This window comes from Phyllostomus hastatus, unplaced genomic scaffold (assembly GCF_019186645.2).
Source record: "Phyllostomus hastatus isolate PE091 unplaced genomic scaffold, TTU_PhHast_1.1 phas_contig_1, whole genome shotgun sequence".
Classification (NCBI taxonomy): domain Eukaryota; kingdom Metazoa; phylum Chordata; class Mammalia; order Chiroptera; family Phyllostomidae; genus Phyllostomus; species Phyllostomus hastatus.
Genome location: NW_025333498.1, coordinates 36,378,001 through 36,402,659, shown reverse-complemented (window position 1 = coordinate 36,402,659; position 24,659 = coordinate 36,378,001). Strand labels below are relative to the sequence as shown.

The following is a 24,659-nucleotide window of genomic DNA, read 5'->3' as shown; positions in this document are numbered from 1 at the left end:
TTAAAACAAAGTGGAGGGTTGGATTTGGCCTGCAGGCCTTGTGTTTACTACCTGTGATAAGGGAAAGGAAAATGGTGAAGAGAGTTCCTTTTAACCCTTAATAATTGCTGGTATTGTGGCATTATTACAATTCTTCCAGTAGAACACAGCTGTGGGAGTGGGGGACAAACTTATTACCCTATGCTAGCTTCTTCCATGACACATTAATGTTACAGTGTTTTTAAAAATGTTCGTGATGTATTCTATTAGGTGTTTGACATATATATAATACATTTATTTTTGTTTTACTGTTATTGTTAGGCCACCATGAAAACCTTACTTAGAGCTTGGTCGGAATTATATAGAGCATTTGCCCGCTGTGCTGCTTTGGTGGCAACTGCAGAAGAGAATTTGTGCTGTGAGGAGCTTTCTTCCAAGATAATGGCCTGTTTGGAAGATGAAGACTCTTCAGTGAGTTTATCCTGATACTGACCTTTTTTGTATTTAAAGGATTATTTTCAAGTAAATGGAGATAACATTTGTGAGCTATCATTCATTAATGCTTTTCGTTTACAAATGACTGAGGTGATACATAAAACAAGTAACAGCTTTGAGGAAAAATTTTTGCCTTTGGACTCAAAGGTCCATGTTTTAGGACCATTAACAGTGACACACTTTTACTCCTCTGATGTGTACCTACTTGTGCTATTCTACATTATTAATACAAGGACCTTGCTGTCCCAGACCTTACTTTCTCATATCCTTTAGAGTGTTAAAGTCAATCCTTTGGAAATTGGTAGTCTTATATAGGTTCCTTTTCACTCGTTTCTCTTAATAAAAATGACTACTGCCATCAACAGTTTGGTATCTATCATTCTAGAATAGACTTCTTTCTTTGTATTTAAACATATAATTTACATGCTTATAATCACATGTATATATGAATGTAGTGTTATTACTGGTTGTATTCATTGCTGTTGAAGCATGCTTTTTCATCTGAAAAGATAGATTTCTAGCTCTTGATAGTGGTTACCACTGGTGAGAAGAGTAGAGGTAAAGAGCTAAAAATCTACCTTTCCAGATTTTAAAATACATTTATAATATCCTCCTTTTAAAAAATACTGTCACAATACTGATTATTGTATTTCAGTATGATAGAATTTGATGGTGAATTTAATCTTATTGCTCTTGTTAAAACACTTGCATTTGGAGTAAAATATAAACTGCTTGCAACTATCCACGAGACTTTTGCTTCCAGGGGATCTAATTTAATTAGCTTATTAATTTCCATCAGAGTAGTTTATTTGTTTTTTGGCACTTCTCTCAAACTCATTTGTATACTTTATGTGTTACTTCACTCACAGTCCATGAGGTGAAGGACATTTGTCTTATTGATGTGTACCCCTGGCTTTTATCTGGTGCGTAGACAGTGCTTTTATTAAATGCTTTTATAGCTATTAGTGAAAAGTTGACCCTCAGTTTTCACCTTTTAAACATTATCTTGCTTAGGTTTAATCTTTGTTTCCTTTTGGAAGAAATTTATAATTTATAAAGCTTTATAAAATACCCTGACAAGTTTTTACTTGGCATTTGATTGGTTACATTGAATTCAAAGATTAATTTGTAAAATAATTTACATATTTGTAATGTTGAATCTTTTCATCCAGGAATATTTGTGTCCATGTATTTCGTTCTTCTAAAATTAACCTAATTAAGTTCCTTTAGTTTTGGTAGTTTTAAAGCTATTTTTTCAGCTATTTTAAATGGTTCCCACACTTCAATATCCCCCACCCCCAATACTGCAGTACAGTAATGCACCACGTAACATTTTGTTCAGCAATGGACCACGTACATGATGGTGGTATACCATATAGTCCAGGTGTGTAATAGGCTGTATGATTTATGTAAGTCCACTCTGATGTTTTACAGTGATGAAATCACCTAATGGTGCCTTTCTCAGAATGTATCCCTAACATTAAGCAATGTGTGACTGTATACAAAAGCTGTTCCTATTGTGCATTTTCTTATATTGAACCAATCTTGTGTTCTTGGGATACCCCTTTTGGTCACATTGAAATTCTTTTAAAACATTGCAGAATTAGTATTTTAGCACTTTGGTTAAATACCTTTATTCTTGTGGAGTTCCCCATTGTCCAATTGTTTTATTATGGAGGTACAAAGCTCTTGAATGATATCGAAAGTTGGAACTTGTCTGCATTCACCAGTTGAAATAGTGTAAGAAGAATGCCATATCTATAGTTATATTATCCTTTTTGTTCTTAAGCTTTATTCCTGTTTTCTTGGTTAGACTTGATAATCAAATGCTTACCTATTTTTAAGTCTTAAAAAAACGAGTAGGTAGTTTTATTTTAATGATCATCACTGCATTTAAAAATCACTGACAAGTTCTGTTATATCAAAGTATAATTATAAATATACTGATATTTTAATAAAGAGTATGATGAATGCATTAAAATATGAAAAGATGAATTTCTAATTTTTAAATTTTGTCATTATACACCGAGTAGTTTTGTTTCCATTTTCTGGGTAGTTTTTCCAGCTTAAGTCTGAAAGCTTTTTTCATTTTTTTTCAATATAGGCATCTTATGACTGTTGCTACTATTAGTAATCATAGAATATTAATTTTGATGTTTTTCTCAAAAGAGTTGTTTAGAAGCGTGCTTTTTTAATTCAGGAGAATAGTGTGTGGATGTATGTGGCTATTTTATCATTAGTTTCTGGTTTTGTTATTTTGTGATCAGAGGATTGTCTATATGACTTCTAATTTTGGACTCTATTAATCTATATTATATCTTTGTTGTAGTTTTTTTTTTTTAAGATTTTACTTTTAGAGAGGGGAAGGGAGGGAGAAAGAGGGGTAGAGAAACAAATGTGTGGTTGCCTCTCATGTGCCCCCTACTGGGGACCTGGCCCGCAACCCAGGCATGTGCCCTAGACTGGGAATTAAACTGACAGCCCTTTGATTTGCAGGCCAGAGCTCAGTCCACTGGGCTGCACCAGCCAGGGCAGGCCTTGTTTCTTACAAGGTATTTCTTACAATGAAGAAATACCCCAGATATTTCTTCATTGCTTTGCTTTATTGTATTTTATTATTAAAAAGGACTAATTGCAAACTTACGTGTATATAACTGATACCTTTTCATCCAGTTGATAAGTTATCATTCTTAGGTTTCAGGAAATTTTTATCATAATTTTGAAGTCAAATTATTGTTCATTTGTTACAGCTACTGTAGCAAATATGTAGTTGGACATAAGTTTTTTTTTTTCTTCTTAGCCTCTTTTTCTATTTTATAAAGTTTTAGGACTTTCTCTTATCTTTGGAATTAAGACACTTCACCAAGGTGTGCTATAGGGCATGTTTTTACATTGTTTTTAATACCTAATAGATGTTTTCAATCTATTTTTAAATTAATTTTTTTTTTAATTGCCTTCTAGCCTCCTTACATCTTCCTTCCCCCAGCAGTCACCACACTGTTGTCCATGTGTCCTTTTTCATTTTGGTCAATCCCTTTGCACCTGACTGTCTCCTTTCCCCCGCCACTAGCTGTCATCCTGATCTCCATCTGAGTCTGTCCCATCTTTCCTTGTTAGTTCAGTTCATTGGATTCTACATATGGGTGATATCATATGGTATTTATCTTTCTCTGAATGGCTTATGTTACTTAGCATAATGTTTTTCAGGTCCACCCATACTGTTGCAAAGGGTAAAATTTTCTTTTTTATGGCCAAGTAGTAGTATTCCATTATGTAAATGACCTATGGTTGTGTTTTCTGCATATCTATTGCTACACACTGGCTGCTTCCATATCTTGGTGACAGTAAATAACACTGCAGTGAACATAGGGGTGCTTATGCTCTTTTGGAATAGTGTTAGGGGTTCCTTTGGATATATTCCCAGAAGTGGGATTACAGAGTCAAAAGGCAGGTCCATTTTTAATTTTTTGAGATATCTCCACACTGTTATCCTCTGAAAATATCAGTTATCCCATTTGATGTAGTGTGTTTTTTAGGGCCACTGTCTCCTTGTCGATTTTCAGCCTGGGAGATATATCCATTGACGTCAGTGAGGCGTTAAAGTCCTCAACTATGACTGTATTTCTGTTGATCTCCCCTTTTATGTCCATCAAAATTTGCTTTATATATCTAGGTGTTCCTATGTTGGGTATGTAAATGTTTATTAGAGTTTTATCCTCTTGTTGGATTGTTCCCTTTATCACTATGTAGTGCCCTTCTTTGACTCCTACTATATCCTTTGTTTTAATGTCTGTTTTATTGTCTATAAGTACTATACCCCAGCTTTTTTTCCTTTTCCATTTGCATGAAATATCTTTTTCTATCTCTTTACTTTTAGTCTGTATTTTTCGATCTTGTGTCTTGGAGGCGGCATATACATGGGTCTTCTTTCCTTATCCATTCAGCTACCCTGTCTTTTGGTCAGACCATTTAAGCCATTTACCTTTAAAGTGATTACTGATAGATATGAAAGTAGTGCCATTTTATTGTTACACTGTTTTCCTCTGATTTTTTTTTTTCCTTCTCTTTTTCTTCTTAAAGCAAGCCATTTAACACAGGAGTGTCTATCCCATGTCTTGTGGGCTGCATGTGGACCCGGATGCGTATGAATGATGCCCAACACTAAATTGTAAATTTACTTAAATCATTACTTAGTTTTATACTAAGTTTTATTAGTTATGTACGTTTTCTATATTAGTGATCACAAACTTGTGACCTGCTTGATAATATTAAAAGATTATCGTAAAGGCAGCTTCATAAATAGGGTTATTATGTTAGGACTTTTTTGCTTATCTGTGGTGGCAGATATCACAAATATTGTACACAGACCTTTTTTGTGCTTTTCTGTGTCGTCAGTTTTTGTTAGTGTTTGTATTTAATGCATGGCCCAAGACAGCTCTTCTTTCCATGTGGCCCAGAGATGCCAAAAGGTTGGACACCTCTGCTTTAACATTTGTTGCAGTACTTGTTTAGTGTTAACAAACCACTTAAGCTTTTTCTTGACTAGGAACCTTATTTCTCCTTTGATTTTAAAACATAGCCTTAATGGGTAAAGGAGCTTTGGTTGTAGTTACTCTGGTTTTTATCACCTTGAATATTTTACACTACTCCCGTTTGGCCTGAAATGTTTCTGTTGAGTAACTAGATGGCATCCTACTCAGTGTTTCCTTGTAGGTAACTCCCTGCTTTTTTCCTGTGGATTGTAGGATTCTGTGTGTGTCTTTAAGCCTTCTCGTTTTAATTATGTATCTCAGTGGAGGCCTTTTTGGGTCCATCTTGTTTAGAACTGTCTATTTCCTGGGCTTGTGTGTCTTTTTCCTTCACCAGATTAGGAAACTTTCTGGTCATTATTTCTTCACATAGCTTCTCGATCCCTTGTGCAGTCTCTCCTCTCCCTAGTATATTCACATGATGCAGATGTTGTTACGCTTCATGGCATCCCAAATGTTTCTTAAGCTCTCCTCCTTTTTTTCCTTCTTGTTTCATTTGGCTTCTCTGCCTGGATGTTTTTTTTTGTTTGTTTGTTTTGTTTTGTTTTGTTTTGTTTTTTCATTTTTTTGTTTGTTTGTTTTTTTCTATTTTGTCTTCCAAATCACTGATGTGATCCTCTGCTTCATCTAAACTACTGTTTATCCCTTCTAGTGTGTTACTTGTTTCAGATACTGTATTATTTATTTCTGACTGGCCCTTTTTTATGGTTTCTGTGTCTTTTTTTCATGTTTTTACATATCCTTATAATCGTTACTCTAAATCTGATAAATTGCTTGCCTTCACATCATCTAGCTCTTCTAAAGGATTCTCTTGTTCTCTCATTTGGGGTCTGTTTCTTTTTCTTCCCATTTTAGCTACAGCTTTGTGTTTTCTGCCTTAGCTGTTGAACTAATCACCAGTTAAACCGGTCAGTCACTAAACTAATCAGGCTGTACTCAGCTGCCCAGGTTAAGCTCCATAGGGTAGAGCAGAGTAATTCCTATTGACGGGGCTATTGCTTTCCCTGTGGTTGAATCACTTGGAGGGGAGTGCTCTGCCTGTGAGAGATGGCTCCTACAGTGTAGGGACTCAGGATAGGGACCCTGCTGGCTGTTCCTTCAGTTCTCTCCCCAGAGCCATCAGCCTCAGTCTCCTCTTGCTTGTCTAATCCACCATTGCCCTTCCTGTGTCTGAGGGTAGTGGCTGTAAACAATATTTTGTGTATTGGCCCTTTAAGAGGCTATCTGAATTTCCAGCGGTCTCTCCTTGGCAGACAGAAACCCTGTTGCTTTTCATAGCTCAATGTTAGCTAGGTTTATTTCTGGCTCTCGTGCTGTACCCTGGGGAGCCTAGCTTTGAGTTTAGACCCCATACTTCTCAGGGAAGTCCCCCAAATGTGAAAATATCCCCTCTTATCTTCAGCTGGTGCACATGGGAGCCCAGCCCAATCTCTCGTGTCTCTACCAGTCATATTGTGGTAAGGTGGTTTCTTCTGTCTGTTCGTGGTTATAAAGCTTCTCTCCAGATGGTGTTCACTTGGTTATTCTGGATGGTTTCTATACAGTTTAGTTGTAAGTACAAATTCATCCTGAGAGGTTAGTGTAGCTTCCATTTACTCCACTGCCATCTTGGGTCTCTTGACTCTTCTATCTTAAGAGCTGTGTTGTCCTCTCAGGAAAGTTGCCTTGCTTTACTGATACTCCACTGTCCCTTTTTTGAGTACCATTTTACGTGATTTTTACGTCATTTTTTACTTTTGGGTTTGTCTTGTATCCCTTTTCTTTACACGTGTTTGTGTTTTGCTTTTGGTACTGCTTTCTGGTAGCTTGTTATTTCTGTGTTCCTTCCTTTGCAGTTAAAATGTTGAGATACTTTATGAAGTTTTTGTTTTTACATTTAATGTTTTTAAGTAGGTAGGAGTCCCTCTGACTTTGGGGAATATTAGTTTCCACTTTTTCTTATTAGTTCTTTTCTTCATGGTTAATTCTATTGTTATTTTACATTCCTTGGGATACTGTTTGTCATGATTTTGCATACTTGTCAATAGGAATATTAATATTGAATAATGGTAGTTGCAGTGTTTTGGAATCCAAGAGAGCACCTCTGTTTTCTGGCTTTGGTAGCAAATTATAGCTACAGGCATCCTTTACCTTGTCATTGTACACGAGAAGGAAGCACCTTTTTTATATGAGCATGTAAATTGTCATCTGGACTGACATTCCACATGGTTTTACAGGGTAGTTGGGCACTGCCTTCCTCCTCCTTTCCCTTAACAACCATTGGGGGAGGCTGTATTTGAAAGCAGACATGTGAATTAGTCCAGTGAAGTGAACTAGTGTTAAGGTAATGGCAAATTAAAGGAAGAATAAACTGTTTTATAGATTTTTAATTTCAGTAGTTTCTTAATTAACTGTGTTTTTTTTTTAATCTTCACCCAAGGATATATTTATTGATTTTACAGATAGAGGAAGGGGGAGAAAGAAACATCGATATGAGAGAGAATCATTGATCAGTTGGTTGCCTCCTGTTCCATGTCCCGATGGGGGATCAAACCCACAACATAGCCTTGGCTGGTGTGGCTCAGTGGATTGAGCACCAGCCTGCAAACCAAAGGATCACCTGTTCGATTCCCAGTCAGGGTATATGCCTGGGTTGTGGGACAGGTCCCCAGTTAGGGGCACTCGATAGGTGACCACACATTGACGTTTCTTTCCCTTTCTCTCTCCCTTCCCCTCTCTAGAAATAAATACAATCTTTAAAAAAAAAATAGTAACTTAGATATATGCCCTGACCGGGGATTAACCTTGCAATTTTTTTGGTGTTCAGCATGATCCTCTAGCCAACTGAGTCACACGGTCAGGGCAACCATTTGTGTTTTTATTAACCATCAAATTTTTTTCACAGAACCCTCAATGTGTCTTTCATTATTTAAGTTCTCCCGAGAAAGCTATTCTTGAGATGTTCTTTGACTTGTAGTGCTGGGATTTTATTCTGTTTTTAGCATTCCTCAAAAACTTGTCTCTACATCTCCACTTGACCGCTGTCTTTAAATAAATTTTCACAGAATTCTCTGATATTTTTATGGGTTTATTTTTAATTCATTTGAATTAGAGGAGGAGGATGTGGAAAGGGTATGTAGAAGCTTAACAACCTTTTGAATTTTGTTTTTCCTGGGTTTAGTAAAGACAGTTTTCAAAAGGAATTTGATAAAGAATCTGATCATGAACCTAGCTCTTCCATTCTCAATGTATTGGTTTGCATGCTCAGTTTTTTATTTTAATCATTGTTCAAATACAGTTTTCTCCTTTTTACTCCCAATCCAGCCCCCCCCCACCCTCCCCACTTCCCTCCCATTACCACCCTCCCCTTAGTTTATGACCATGTGTCCTTTAAGTTTGTTCTTGTGAACCCTTGCATTCTCAGTTTTATGGGCATCTTAAAGCTACATTATTTTCTCTACATGTTGAGAAACAAAAGTATAGTACTTGGCATACAACAATTAACTCAGAAATACTTGTAATGATAATCTTAAGGTAGGCTATAGGGTATAGCCATGTCTTGTATGCTATTAAATATATATGAGAGGAAAAGTTTTTTAATATATTTTTGTTGATGCTTACTGTTTTTGAAAATTATGCCAATAATTGAAAGGTTCTAATGTAATACTTTCAAATATTCTTCCCTAGAATTTATTATTTTTGGATAGAACCATTCATATTATTACGGTAATGGTTGATTGCATCGACTTCTCACCATATGATATTAAAATTCAATCCAGAGTTAAATGTAAGTATTTTCATAACCTTTATTTGTTCACCAAATATTTTGTAAACATGGCTGCCTGAACTGGACGGCAAATCCTCATAGTTTTTTCCCACCTCATTTATCTGCTTTTGACGTTTATAACCATGTCAGTTACTATGCCAGGAGCTGAAAGGTTCACTCAGTTGTCTTTCTTTCTTTTCTACTCTAAAAAAGAGTTTCTGAAACTTTTTTTTATTCCTTTTTAACTTAGAAAGATAAACATTATTCTGTTTAGACATTGCCTAATAATACAAGTGATTTTACTTACCCCATTGCATAAAAGGGGTTTTCTGGGCAAGAAACTTTAATGTTTGTTAAATTGTTCTTATGTGGTAGCTTGATTTGAAATAATTATTGAGTTAATATTAAATTGAGTAGAAAAGCATGCAGTGATTAATTAGTTATGATTTGTGGAGAACTTAAGATGATTCTAAAAATTTAGCTTAGTTTTTACCATTTTTAGTTAAACTTGGACACTTGACATAGTAAGTGGTATGCTTTTTAAAACTGCATAACGTGGTTAATTCTAACTTAATGTTGTAATAAATATTGAGCTGCTTTAATGTAATTGATCTCTGAAGTTAAATGTTTCCATCACTGCATATACGTATACTATATAGAAAATAACCTTCCAGTAGTATGTAAAGATAGTGCTTGCTTTTCTTGAATAAAGATTAGGAACATAATTTTTTAAATAAGATAACTACTGATGAATTAATGTGAGTATTTTTAGAACATAGAATATTTTTAGAGTTTTTCTTTTGATGTTTCAGTTTTTACTAAATGGGAATATAGAGAAACAGGTTAAGTGTCTAAAGTTCATTAAAAGTCAGAGCATCTCAACCTGAGTGTCACAGCAATAGGTTATAGATATTTAATTAAAGTTTTTGCTCAGTACGCCTTTTGGGCTGAACAGGACCTAATCTGATTACCTCAGTGTGTTAAAGAAATTAAGTCATTTCTAAATACCATAACTATAAAAAGGTTTATATTATAACAAATAGATGGCATTATTTTGTAAGCCACTTCCTTATTAAGGCCTTGATGGTAATCCCCGTATGGACACAGTTTTACCTATTTTGTTAATTCTGAAAAGTTAGAATTAAATCCACAATTAAAATTTGTCTTTTCACTGATCTTAGAAGAGGTATTCTTGCTATTTAAATATGGAAACTGGAAGCAGTCTCAAAAATCTGCCAGCAAAAGATGCAGAGGAGAGGTGGGAAAATTAGAAAGAGCTGAAACAGAATATTCATGGATATGTATCAGGATCACTTGGGGGGGTTTGATAACTTACAAATTTGTTTTATAGAAAAATTACAAGAATTATATACTGACACCTTACATTCTATACTTAGACTCCTTAGTTAACAACTGATTACATGTTTCTTACTATTCCCCACATGTATATATATTTTAGTCATTCTTCCCCCCGACCCATTTCAAAGTATAGGTGTAGACAAGTCTTCAATGTGGAACAATTACTGAGTCTTGTCTTTCATGCCTTTCAAAAGTGAAGAGCACAGGCCTGTTTACTTTTTGAATATCTCTCAGTCTGGGCTTTTCAATATTTCCTTAAGATTAGATTCAGTTTTCATTCATTTCTTTACAGGGATACTACTGAAATATAATGTAGGTGTTTTCCAGTGTATTCTGGCAGGCGCACAATGCCAGTTTGTCCCATTGTTGTTAGTGTTAATACTTGATATTTGGTTAACATGACATCTGCCAGGTTTTCCACTGTAAAGTAAATTAGTAAATAAATGTTTGTGGCAGATGCTTTAAGATATGTAAATATCCTGTTCCTCAGCAAATTTACAGCCGTGAGTTTATCATTCATTGATACTTTTTGCCTGAAACACTATGATAATTCCCAAAGTGAGAGTTTATATTTCCATAGGACATGGTTTGTTTTAGCTGGGAATGACACTTAGAAACTCTAAGATCTGTTCGTTGCTAATAAAATTGACTGCTTCTGCATCCTCTCAGTGGATAGAAGTGGAAGAAATAGGTGTGCTTGTGAACTACATAGTTATTAACCTGTTTCTCTTGATATACTTTCAGTTACCATCTAGTATCAAATGGTTTATTTGAGTCTTATCCTTTTTGGTATTTACCTTCTCTAATAGTGAGAATCTTGGCCTCTATCACCCTCAATACATTTACTGTTTAATGAGTTTCTTGTATGTAACCAGTCTCCTGACTCATGGACTTACTTCTCAGGCTCAGTATCTGTCCAAGAATTTTTGGGTAGCCTTTCTAATTTATATTTATGTCTGGGAGGCAGTTTTTAGGGAGGAATATTGACTTGACTTCCTTTTAATAGCAGTACTTGTTTTTCATGATATTTTAATTAACAAGCATTGAATTACAGTTTTCTCCTAAATCTCTGACATATCTTACCTTTAAAAAATGGATTCTTTGAAGGGAAACAAAGGTAATTTTAGAATGGGTATGATTTTCTTCACAAGGCAAATATGGATTTATCTCTAGTTAGGTACGTTAAGAGAGATGTAGTCTCAGAAGGGTATGAAGGAAAGTTGGATGGTGCTTAAAAGATAACATCATATTTTTCTTTAAATCTAGACCTTTTTTATTATTATTATTATTATTATTATTATTATTATTATTATTATTCTTTTGATAATTTGGATCCCTAACTTGTTCAGTGTTACTTGCTGGGTTCAGTGTATACTTTATAGGTAAGCCAGGAAGCAATATTTTTTAAGGAAAGATTTTTCTTATTTTTTTAAGATGGCTTTTCAAATGTAATTTTGGAACCTAACATATAATTTAATACTTTCTTAAAAATTTGTTGAAATTCTGAGACTAAAAATTAAAATTTGAAATGCATTTTGTAATTTCTTAGAGAAAAAAAGATTCTTTTTTCTAGAATTCTTATTGTAGACCTGCCCAGTTTCCTTTTATCTCTAATTTTGTTTTAAAGGTAGTGTTGTAGTGATATTTATCCATTAATGGTATGTATATAATTTAAAGATTTGTGGGTATTACTACAGAAGCAACTATATTAGGTGTATCTGTCTTTTAAATGTTCAATATAAAGAGGGACAGTGACACTTTCCAAAGTGCTTCAGTTTTTAATAAATTCAATTTTATCTTAGCACTGAAGAGACCTTCAGATTGGTCCAAAAAGAAGAAGGAGCCTCTGGGAAAATTGGCTTCTTTAATTAAACTTATTGTGAGAGTCATCTATTCTTTTCACACTCTGAGCCTCAAGGAAGTACATTCTGATACTCTCCTCGCTGTCGGCAACTCAATCACCAGCATTCTTTCCAATGTACTTGGACATATTTCTTTGCCTTCCATGATTCGAAAAATATTTGCAACTTTAACAAGACCTCTGGCATTATTTTACAAAAACTCAAAGTAAGTATTTTGGCTTAATGGCTTTGAAGTATATGTATATCATTCAGATCTAAGTAGCAAACTTGTTTCCCTGTGAGCTTACAGATAGTAATTATTTGTGGTTTTGTGGAGAGGATAATATATTAAACCATTCCTTTAAAATAGTTCAAATCACACATAGATACAAGGTAGGAATTAGTGTTGCTTTTTAGATTTGTTAATACAAACAAGCATACCTATTAAATGTATGATGAATCTGAAGGGGTATTTGACATACTACTTGCAGTTAAGTATATGGTGTGTACTCAGCGTATTTTTATGCATCTTGCATGCACCATACACCTCAGAATCTCATTCTTTTTAATGTCTGCTGCATAGGGTTTTATGACACTTACCATGTACCTGTTGGTGGACATACATGTTTTTTTCTATCCTTTTGTTTCTTAACTAACAACATTATAGTTGAACATATTTGTACATAAAACATTTGCCAATATTTCTGTAGAACAAGGTTGTACAAGTGAAATTGGTTCAAAGAGATAACCACGTTTAAGTTTCTGAATTAATTCCCAAAGTTTGTATTAATTTACATTTAATTAAAACAAGTAATGCCTAAAAATGGGAAAATCGTAACACTTGAAAGCAGTTCTAATGATTCGTCAGTGTTCTTTATAGCAAACTTCTGTGGTTAAATCATACTACAACTTGTAGTTTATAAACTCAAAGAGAAAGTTTTAAGAAATTATAAAGTACAAAATAGAACCTCAGATCTATTAACTGTTGGGGAATCTTTTCTTACAGTTCTTAAGCTTCATCAGAAATAATTTATTCTTTTTTGATTTAAAGGTACAAAAAACAAGTAACTGGTATTAATACTTTGAGAGTTTATTTCAGATGTTTTATGTGATTCATTTTTAAAACATAGGTCTGTATCATACTTAATGTTTGCCAGTTTGATGTTTCTTTAAGGTCTTGGGGCACCTTTTTATATCAGTATATAGGCATGTCTCATTTTTATGGCTGCATTTTGATACTTTTAGGTTTAGCCTTCTATAATATAAACGATGTTGCATTTTTTCTTTCTTCACAGGCTTGGTGAAGTTCCTAAAGTGTATAGTTGTATGAACAATAAGGTAAAAATCAACAATTAACCATAAACTTGCTTTTATGGTGAGACAAGTGTTAGGGTTTAAATAATTGTCTTCCTTAAATATAATCCTGCTTATTTTAAAAGGGATTGTTTTTATACTTCAATTTTATTGCACAATTAATAACATGACATAGAAATAATCAAAGGATAGTTTGTTTTGTTTGTTTAAAATATGCTTCTTTCATAGGGTTTGCAAATGAAGAACCTGGGCCTGCCAGAATTAATTCAGGCTCTCTGGACTTCTTTCCCAGTTCTAAAATCCATATGCTTTATCCTGGTGGCCTTCAAACTTGCACCTGCTCCAGAATTACATTGGAAGTCTTGTTAAAACACAAACTCTAGGCTTTAGCCTTGGAGTTTCTTGGTGCCTGAGAATTTGTGTTGCAAATTCCCAGGTGATACTGATGCTATGGTTCAAGGCCCATAGTTTGAGAAGCACTGAGCTATAGCCTCTCAAACATTTTTTCTTAGTCTGGTTCACAGCAAAATTTTTACTTTTTTCAAAGGATAGTTTTTTTAAAGAAGGATTTAATAATGTTGCTTTATATTCATGTAACTCATCCACTCCTGTCTCGTCTCTTTATGTGTAGGTAATTAATTGGTTTCAATGGTTTACATTTATAACTGTATACACTATTAATCTATTATAATTGATAGGAGAACCTAATTTTTGTTATGACATTAATCCAAGTTAACTCAAATGATAACTTATCAGCATATAATGAGTAGTGTATATTTAAGGTGATGGATGGGAGTTTTTTAAAAGCCATTTGAATTTTAAAAATTGAAATAGTCACATGATCTGTGAGTTTTTAAATTTAGTATGCTTTATGGGGGTTTTGTTTTAACATTTCCAAGTGTTGCCCTAATAAACTTTTCCTTTTTCCTAGTTAGAAAAGCTACTAGGAGAAATGATTACTTGTCTACACTTCAGCTACACTGGAACTTACGACAGTGAACTACTTGAACAGATCTCCCCATTATTATGCATAATGTTTTTGCACAAGAATAAACAGATTCGAAAACAGAGTGCTCAGTTCTGGAATGCCACATTTGCTAAAGTGACAATGTTGATTTATCCTGAAGAGTTAAAGTATGCTAACCACAAAACTCTTTTATTTAGTTACTGTATTATGATCGTGTAATTTTTTGGGTTTAAACATAACTTTTTTATAGGGAATTACTACAGGAGATTTCTTAACCGAAATACAGTTATGTAGAGTATGTGGTAATTGTTAAACATGACTTGATTGTTTGTTTGGTTTTTAGAGTCATAAACTGTTGGTTTTAGGAACACAGAAACCAATATGAAATTACCTTAATAAGAGAAACACAAAGGGCAAGAAATTGGTGACTGTTAAATCTGTGCACACGGGTATCTAGTGTAATAGTCTACATTTGTTTGAAATTTTCCACAATAAAAATTTGGAAAATTTGAGAAGTTTTTTTAAAGAGAAAATTTGGAAACTAAAGTATTTTAGCAGAAATTTTAAATACTGCCAGTAATTTCTCCCAGTTTTGTATGTGTAGAGTAAGAAATAGTCTTTAAGCTGGATGTAATTTGCCACTTTAAAGTTATAATCAAAGTGTTCTTGTTAACATAATGAATACTCAGCTGTACTACTTGACTTAAGATGTATATGTTTATGTTGTATTTTGTTTTGTTTTGTTTTAAAGACCAGTACTAAGGGAAGCCAAACAAAAAATTTTGCTTCTGTTGCCTGGTTTGGAAAATGTTGACATTTTGGAGGAATCCAGTGGACCGTATTCAGATGCAGTAAGTTTGGATGGTGTATTTATTTATTTATTTTAGTTTTGAATGATGTTTGATTAGTTTGTTTATTGGGTTTCAATGTAATTTTTTAAAATTATACTTTATTTATGCTACTACATTTGTCCTAGTTTTTCCTACTTTGTACCCCTACACCAAGTCTCCATACTCCCTCAGGCAGTCCCCCTACCATTGTCCATGTCCCTGGGTCATATCTATGTGGTCTTTGGCTACTCCATTCCCTGTTCTATACTTCACATGTCATGACTATTCTGTAACTGCCAGTTTGTGCTTATTAATCACTTCACCTTTTTCATCCATCTCCTGGTCCTCTCCCACATGGAAACCATTAATACTCTCTATTTATTATTCTGTATTTGTTTTACTTGTTTGTTTATTTTGTTTTGATAAAATGTATTGCCATTTTATTCATAGTTTTTATATTCTTAAATAAGACCCTTTAGTATTTCATATAATACTGGTTTGGTGGTAATGAACTCTTTTAGCTTTTTCTTGTCTGGGAAGCTCTTTGTCTGTCTGTCTGTCCTAAATGATAGCTTTGCTGGTAGAGTAATCTAGGTTGTAGGTCTTTGCTTTTCATCACTTCAAATATTTCTTGCCAGTCCTTTCTCATGTATGAAGTTTGGGGTTTTTTTGTTTGTTTGTTTTAAGAAATCAGCTGACAGTTGTATGGGAGCTCCCTTGTAGGTAACAAACAGCTTTTCTCTTGCTGCATTTAAGATTCTCTTTGTATTTAACCTTTGGCAGTTTAATTGCGTTGTTTCTTGGTGTGGGCCTCTTTGGGTTCATTTTGTTTGGGACTCTGTACTTCCTGGACTTGTATATCTATTTCTTTCACCAAGTTAGAGAAGTTTCCTGTCATTTTTTCAAATAGGTTTCTAATTTCTTGCTCTTTCTCTTCTTCCAGCACTCCAATGATGCAAATGTGGTATGTTTGAAGTTGTCCCAAAGTATCCTTACATTATCCTCATTTTTCAAATTTTTTTTCTTGCCACTCTGATTGTTCTGGTAGTTTTTTGCTTCCTTATGTCCCATATTGCTGACTTGATTCTCAGCTCTAGCTACTCTATTGTTAATTCCTTGAAAATTGTTGTATTTTTCTTAAAGTTAATATTTATTTCTAGAGAGGGAGAGGGAGAGAAACATCGATGAGCAATAGAAACAACTGTTGGTTGCCTCTCGCATGTCCCCAAAAATGGACCTGGCCCACAACCCAGACATGTGCCCTGACTGGGAATCAAACCAGGAACCTTCTGGTTCACAGGCTGGCACCCAGTCCACAGAGGCACACCAACTAGGGCATGATTCCCTATAAATTGCTCTTTATGTCAATTAATGTATTGTTTCTGACTGGATCTCTTTCATGCTGTTTAGGTCCTCACTAAGTTCCTTGAGCATCCTTATAACCAGTGTTGTAAACTCCACATCTAGTAGGTTGTTTGTCTCCATTTTAGTTTTTTGGGAGTTTTGTTCTGTTCCTTCATTTGGGCCATGTTTCTTTGTCTTATTTTTGCAGCCTTCCTGTGTTATTTCCATGTATTAGGTAAAGCTGCTATGTCTCCAGACTTGATAGCATGCCTGATGTAGTAGGTGTCCAGTAGGGTCCAGTGGCACAGCCTCCCCTGTTACCCAAGCTAGGTACTCAAGTTGCCTCCACTGTGTAGGCTATATACACCCTAGTTGAGCCTTGATTGCTCTTAGCATGTCCAAGGTCAGCCATTGCCTCTGTTTTGTCTAGGGTCACACAGCATAAGCTAGAAAGCAATCGGCATTTGGCAGCTACTTGTTCTGGGCTTGGAGTTATCCAGGAGAGGCCAAGCTGTGTACCAGGGTCAGCTGCTAGTAGTGCTGGGCCTGGGGTGACTCAGCCAGAGGAAGTAGGGGGCTTGCTGAAGCCACATGCTGCTTGTTTGAGGGAATTTAGGAAAATTTGAAGCATGGTCCAGGACAAGCCGTTTGGGTGGGCCTAAAAGAGTTGGTTGGGGCAGAGCCTCAGGTAATCATCAGGGTGGGGCAAACAGTGTGAGCCAGGTTGATACAGTCTCAGATAAGGTGTCCGCCATTGGTTCTGAGGCTCTCTTGGGGGAGGGCTCGGAAAAAGAACAATGGCCTCTGCCAACACTTTTTGTCTGGGAGAAAGCTGCCCCCCAGGTCTTGCCATGATGCTGGACAATTCACTTACTTACTATATAGTTCTGATGCCTTTGAAACTGCTACCCTGACACAGGAGCTCAGATGGCATGAGTTGGAGTAAGTCTGTGTATGGGTTCTTTAAGAGGAACTGTCTGGGGTTCCAACAGTTTCTGTCTTACACAGCCTCAATTCCTGATGATTTTTATAGCCAGAAGTTATGGATACTTACCTTCCTGGGCTACAGGCTCTGATGTGAGGCTGGGACCCCTCATTCCTGAGATAACCATCTTGATTTTTCTCTGCCCCAGGTGGGTACGGGATCAGCACATTCTGCATCTCTGTCCCTCCTGCCCATCTCTGTGGTTTTCTTCTTTAATTTTGTAGTTATAGGGCTTCCTTTCACCTCAGTCTCTGATGGTTCTGAATGATGCTTGTTCTATAGTTTAGTTGTAATTTTGATGTGGTTGTGCGAAAAGGTGAGCCATGTTTATCTACACTACCATCTTGACTGGTAGTCCTTCAGTATGCATCATGATTTCCCTCATGTGAGCATGCATTGCAGCCTACCATTAAAATCCTCACTGTAATTTTTAAAAGGACAAAAACTTGATAGAATGTCTGATTGAAGTAGTAAGCAAGTACAACCAGAATATAGATGCTTTATAATACAGGATTTTTTCCATAAACTTAGTTGGCTGGCTTGAGAGACTACAATTAATTCAGGGCAGTAAATGTCACCATAGGGCCCTGTGTAAATAATCTCTGGTGGTTGTTAATTAATGATCTCTTGAACTATGACATCTCATGCATACTGTGTTGAAAGGTTGTAGTTATTAAAATACATGGTTAAATATTGCTGTAATGAATTAGGGGTAATAACTAGCTTGTCCACATCTAAGCCAGAGCTACCCTTTATTTTCCCATTTCTTTCCCTTGAATCATTTCTTCTGTCAGAAAAATACCTCTTTGCTATTATCTATTTGGACCAAAGGTAGTTTGGCTAATGATACTTGGTTACTATATGAAGATTAAGGAGTAAAAGCATGGATACCGTGTACCATGTGAGGTAGAACATCCTGAGACACCTTTTTTCTTCAGTAGGTGTAGTCTAGTTGTTTTTTGTTTAGAACCTGTAAAGGAAAAAAAGTGGTATAGCTAGCTGAGTACGCTATTTAGTTTTGGTTTTTGGCTAAAATTAAAAATGGTTATTGAGACTTGAGATTTGCTTATTGTAACTGGGCCTGAGAAACCTACATAGTCTGTTGGGAAGAATTGATCTTTTCTATCATGCATGCTTTACTGTTGAATGTTTAAAGTTTTATAGCTTTAATTTTTTTTCTAGAACTATTTCTAGCAGTAAGAGAGGGGTATTAGAGTCTAGTAATTTGATTTATTTTATAGTATTTATGTGTGGTATATCTTATTTTCAGAATTCATAAAAATTAAGTGCTGAAACACAGCTACAGTATATGAAGGGGATACCAAACCTGTGTGCTGTTACTAAATTAGTGCCTTTCTTTGACATGATTTTACTAGGGTTGAATAATTTCAAAAGAAATTTGAAATGAGTACTTATCACAATGGAATTTTTAAAACATGAAAATGAAAAATAAAGTAAAACAGTTGTACTTAACAAAATGTGGTGTTTTGGTTTTTTTGTTGTTTTTGGTTATCAAACAGACAGAAAATTCACAATTAAATATGAAGATAAGTGGCATGGAAAGAAAGTCAAGTGGAAAAAGAGATGTTTTTCTGACACAACCAAAGGGTACAAAAGAAAAGATGAAATCACCAGCCAACGTATGTTTTTCCAGAGTTTATTTCATAGAACTTTTAAAGTATGTGATAGCTTGAAAACACACAACTTCTAATTGGAAGAAAATGCTATTAAAGACTAAGAAAAGATGAGATTGCAGGAGAATATGTATTTAGTCCAGAAAGACTGTATTAGGATGGCATGATAATCTAGAAGCTTTGGGAGATGATTTCTTCTTTGTAAAATTAGGTCTGCATAATACTTAGCATCCAGTAAGTATCAGCCTCACTGAGATGGAATTGAACTAGATAGGAATAGCTATAACATAGTTAGTATAAGAGGGAAAATATTTTTAGAACTTATGCTTTTGACTAGGAGCAAAATGCCTAGGCAAGAAATCTATTTTAACCTCAAATCTAAAACTAAATATCTTGCTAGCTTCCATTTAACCAATTTTTGGACAGTAATTCTCTTTTCCATGACCCCTTAATAAAGGATATTCTAGAATCTTGAGGGTCATGGTCCTGGAAAAGGGAAAGTTATTTTCGAAGAAAATTCCATTGTAGTCTTACAGCAATGGTGAAGTAGAATGGAAACAATAGTCATGCTGAAAATTTGTAAAAATAACATTATACTACCAATGTAGAGCATATTATTTTGGCAAATGAAACTTGACTATTTCATGGTTCACCTTGAGAGCCACAGATACACTGTTTTCCTGCCAAACATCTTGATTTCTGTGTGTTGGCCTGAAAAACATTTGCCCATGCTTTGTTGGTAAGCACACACTTGGCTACTTTTTAAACTGGTGTAATAATTTTTATTTTCTGAGTATTAGAGAAAATGAAGGGAAGGGATAGTGCACTAATTGTGTTTAATCCGGAATTATAGTATGGATTTAAACTTGAAACTTCTCGCTATCAAAAATCTTACAAAATCTTGAAAGAGAGATTTATTGAAGTATTGAAAAAATAATTTGGCAACTCAAATGTATTTACTTTTTTAACATGTGCAGTTGAAACTAGAATCTTCATCCCCCAAAACAAAGAGTGAAATGCCTTTGGAAGAAGAAAAGTCTATTGAATTTGTGTTTATACCTCCAGAAGGAAATGAAGCAAAGGAAAGAATACTAACTGAACATCAGAAAGAAGTACTCAAAACAAAGAGGTTTGTAGTCCTGTTATTTTGAATTGGACTTGGATTTCCTGCTGCAGACTATAATTTAGTCTTTAGAACTAAGATACTGTGTTTACTATACTATATTTTAATGCTGAGAAGATATACTATTCATAATTACATTTCATTATGTATAAAGTCTTCTTAGTAATGCACCTAATGTTTCTAAACTGAATTCCTTTATTGAGGTAATGTGGGAACGGAAGGTGATGTAGATAGTTTCATGGAAAATAAGGATCTAAGCCTTAATTTCATTTTGTTCTTGAAAGAGAACTAGATATAGAATTGTGGTTTTAATTTTTAATTGTAAGAATAGCAAATTTTTATCTTTTCCAGGTGTGATATTCCTGCCATGTATAATAATTTGGATGTTTCACAAGATGCATTATTTTCTCAGTATAGTCAGGAAGAGTCTATGTAAGTATGGAAGCCACTGAAGTAACTTTTTTTTTTTTAAGTTTTTATTTTTAATTTTCTTTTTTAATTTTTGGCCTCCCCCCCCTTTTTTTTAAAAGATTTTATTTACTTATTTTTTAGAGAGGGAAGGGAGGCAGATAGAGAGAAAGAGAGAGAGAAACATCAATGTGCGGTTGCTGGGGGTTATGGCCTGCAGCCCAGGCATGTACCCTGGCTGGGAATCGAACCTGGGACACTTTGGTTCCCAGCCCATGCTCAATCCACTGAGCTACGCCAGCCAGGACTATTTTTTAAGTTTTTAAAAACTATTCTAATTCATATTTATTTCAGGGAAATTCCTGGTTTACCTGAAAAATCAAAGGAAGATTCCAAGATGATATTTAAGGTATATTTGGTATTTCATATTTCAGAGTTTTTCAAATACCTCTTTTTCCATTATGGCATCTCGTTTTCATTTTAAGATTTGCTGTTTAATCTCTTAACTCCCACTAGCAGATTTTAGCAGAATTATAGTCATTGATTGGGTGGGTGTGGGGATGGTTTTTAAGTGTATTTGGCTTTATTGAATTCTTACAGTTAGAAGCAAATTAATGGGCATCTACCACCACCTTTGGAATATTTGCAAAATTTTGAAAGTACATGGTTGCATTTTAAATTACTGAGGTTTCCCACTAAAATTTTCCCAGTAAGTCAGACTTGTTTGCAGGTTAATCTTTATATATGTACATTTCTGTGCAGGAAGAACAAATGAAGAGTGACATTCCCATTACTCAAGATGTTACAGAAAACTGTGGTATGGAAGAACATCTTGAAAAGACTTCCCTTTCAAATAATGAGTGTGGTTCTGTTGAAAAAACCAGTCTAGGAATACCAAACAATAATGATGATGCCAGGAAAAAAGCTTTAATTTCATCAAAGAAAATGTCAACTGAATGTGCATGTAGTGCAGAAAACACTTCTGGTGCCAGCAGCAGCTCAATTTCTAAGGCTACCATTCCTGGAACACTGCCACAGCCTGCAAGTCGAAGGCAAAACTTCATTACTTTGGAAAAGTTTGATGGTTCAGAAAACAGACCTTTTAGTCTGTCCCCCTTGAATAATATGTCATCAGCTGTTAGAGTGAAAAATAACCAAGAAAGCATGACTAAAACAGACATTCCACTAAAAGCAAAGAAAAGAGAAGTGGCTCTTTCAAGATCTGACTCTGAAAAAGCAGTGCATGGGAATAAGCGAACAGGCCTAAGGTCCAGTAAAGCTGAACAAACAGGGAATAAAAGATCTAAGCTGTTAATGAGATCTGATCAGGAGAAAAGTACTCAGGAATCAGTTGAAGGCTTGGTAACCTTAGAAAGTAGTAACACAGCTGATTTGCTTAATCAAACAGAATGTGTGTTAGATAATCAGACTTCTCTCTCTGAACCTGTAGTGGAACGTGAAGATGCAATGCCTAAACAAACAATAGAAAATGCTTTATTAGAAAACAATACTGTAGAGGAGAAAACCTTAGGAAGTAATTTGGAATCCAAAGAAAATACACCCCCAGCCATAATACCTTTGGATCAAATGGTAAATGAAGATAGTCATGTTCAGATAACTCCAAATCAGAAAACCCTTAGACGATCTTTAAGACGACGTTCAGATATATCAGAGGCTACCAGTGATAGCCAAGATAAGGAAAATAATCACCAAAAAAAGGAAAAACGTAAGGACTCCTCAGAGCCCTCAGTCTTTTCCTCAGAAAAGACTCCTCAGAAGAGTCCATTACAGGTAAAAGATGATGTGTTACCTAAGCCAAAAGTGACTCCTGAACAAAATGTACAGGAGAGTTTAACTGAGAAAGATACTTTACATCAGAAGACTTTTGGGGAAACCAGCAGTAATATTGAAATTGACAAAAATAGAAGAAAACCAGACCCTGAGAATATTAAATCTGAGGGAGATACTGCCCAGGACATTATAGATAAGTCCTTTGAGAAACCAGTATGGGGACGAACACGGTATCAAACAAGAAGAGCATCCCAGGGTTTACTTTCCAGCATTGAGAACTCTGAATCTGATAGTTCTGAGGCAAAGGAAGAAGGTTCTAGAAAGAAGAGATCTGGAAAATGGAAAAACAAAAACGGTGACAGTGTTGACATTGAAGATAAAGAAGAGAAAACAGAAAGACAGGAATGTGTAAAAATTGAAAATCAGACACATGATTATAAAGCTAATTCTGAGGCGGACATAAATATAAAATCTCAGATTTGTGAAAAAGATGAAAGTAATACTGTAGTTCTTCAAGATCCTATTCTACCCTCAGATTTATCTCAAGTTTGTGATCTGTCGAATACTTATGAAGGAAAAGGTAAAACGAACAAATGTGCAGAACTTTCCTTTTCAAATTCTTCTGTAGCAGAATTGAATTTAAGGACTAGAAATGCCAGTAAGAGATTATATAAACGAGATTCCATAGAAATTAACAGTGTGGAAGAATGCTCAAAAATAGGGATATCGGACATTTCTTTGGCTTCTGAAAAAATTTTTCAAGCACCTGAGTGCCGACACAAGAGAAGTAGGAGGGTTAGAAGATCTAAAGGTTGTGATTGCTGTGGAGAAAAATCACAACCTCAAGAAAAGTCACCTCTTGGATTAACTAATACAGAAAATTACAATGTAAAGGTCAGTGAAACCAAAAAGATAGATGTGCAAACACCTCTGACTGTATCAGAGACTTCTAAAGCTGGTATGTACTCTGAGGTTAAAATTTTAGACGAGCATCATAGTGTGAATTTTCATTTGGGTCTCAAGGAGGAGAACGATACTGTTAATGATTCATTAATTGTACCTGAAATTGAGTTGAAAGAAAATAATCAGTACTCTCTTCCTTCTGAAATAATAAATTTTAAAGAAGAAGCTTGTGATATGGATTCTAAGAAAGCAGTAGCTGTTGAAAGCCAAGAGCCATCCAATAAAAAATGTAAAACTGTTGACCCATGTTTAGGTGACTCCAAAGATAATTCACCAGAAAGTTCTACTTTGGAGACCAAAGAAGGAAAACCAGAGGCTACCGGGAAAAGGGGCATAAGTACAGAGAACATTGTTAATGTTGAAGCAGATGCATGTAAAGTAAAAGGAGAATTTAGTCCAGAAGTAGTAGAAGTTGTGGAATTGGATGTGGAATGTGATAATAAATCAGAAGCTAGCTTCTCTGAACAAAAGAATGCCAAAGCTGGTATTTTTAAGGAAGAGGCAACAGAGGAAAAGAAGAAAAGAAGCAATGACTCTGAAGTAGGTGTAGCTGAAGTACTGAATGCTGAAGAAACAGTAAGTGAGGAATTTAATTCGGCCATTGGTCATCCTGATAATATCACATCTGTAAAAGTAAGAGCTCACATAGAGGTTTCTGAACAAATAGCAGTTGGGGGACTAGATGGAGGAAATGGTGAACTGGATACAGGCTCATCTGAAATGGAAAATTGTGAAGGAAGAATGGTTGATGAGGTGAATGCTGAAACTGATCATATTAGTGAAATGGAGACCGGGGACTTGACTATAGAAGCATCAAAGCCTGTAGAAGTGGAAACAAATGGAATGAATATAGAAATTGACAGTTTTGTTCCTGACACCCTTGAGACAAGCACTGAAGAAGGAAAGGTTAATTATAATAACACTGAAACAAACATTGTACTTAATAAACCTGAAGAAACAAAATTAGATGACCGTCAAATGAAAGTGGAAAATAATGGTGAAATTTTACCAGAAGTTCACCATACTTCAGAGAAAGTGAAGGAAACATCACAATCACTGACATCTGAAAGAGCAATCTCTGGGCTGATAACAGAAGACGACAATACATCTCCTCAAAAATTAAATGAATTTGATCCTTTCCTTTTGTCAGCAACTGATAGTCCTAGCAGTATGCAGACACGCTGTTTCTGGTCTCCTTCGGCCTCTCCGTCCAGCAGCATTTTAAAGAGAGGACTGAAAAGACCTCAAGAAGATGAGATCTCATCACCTATTCACAAGGTAGGGGTTTGAGGCTCAATATTAATGACCTATGTTTAATTAGAATATTTTGGCTATATTGTGATACCTGGTGA

At 35.1% G+C, this 24,659-nt stretch overlaps 1 protein-coding gene across 5 annotated transcripts in view; it reads left to right on the top strand.

Annotated features, from left to right (window-relative positions):
* RIF1 (replication timing regulatory factor 1) overlaps nt 1-24,659 on the top strand; it is a 66,112-nt gene that overhangs the window by 28,105 nt on the left and 13,348 nt on the right. For all 5 annotated transcript variants that reach the window (XM_045831900.1, XM_045831901.1, XM_045831903.1 and 2 more), the window contains exons 20-30: nt 301-450; nt 8,670-8,769; nt 11,910-12,174; nt 13,244-13,286; nt 14,194-14,396; nt 14,981-15,080; nt 18,909-19,028; nt 20,000-20,151; nt 20,497-20,577; nt 20,908-20,962; nt 21,316-24,585. In XM_045831900.1, coding sequence (XP_045687856.1) covers nt 301-450; nt 8,670-8,769; nt 11,910-12,174; nt 13,244-13,286; nt 14,194-14,396; nt 14,981-15,080; nt 18,909-19,028; nt 20,000-20,151; nt 20,497-20,577; nt 20,908-20,962; nt 21,316-24,585 — 4,539 coding nt within the window. The remainder of the gene's footprint in view (nt 1-300; nt 451-8,669; nt 8,770-11,909; nt 12,175-13,243; nt 13,287-14,193; nt 14,397-14,980; nt 15,081-18,908; nt 19,029-19,999; nt 20,152-20,496; nt 20,578-20,907; nt 20,963-21,315; nt 24,586-24,659) is intronic.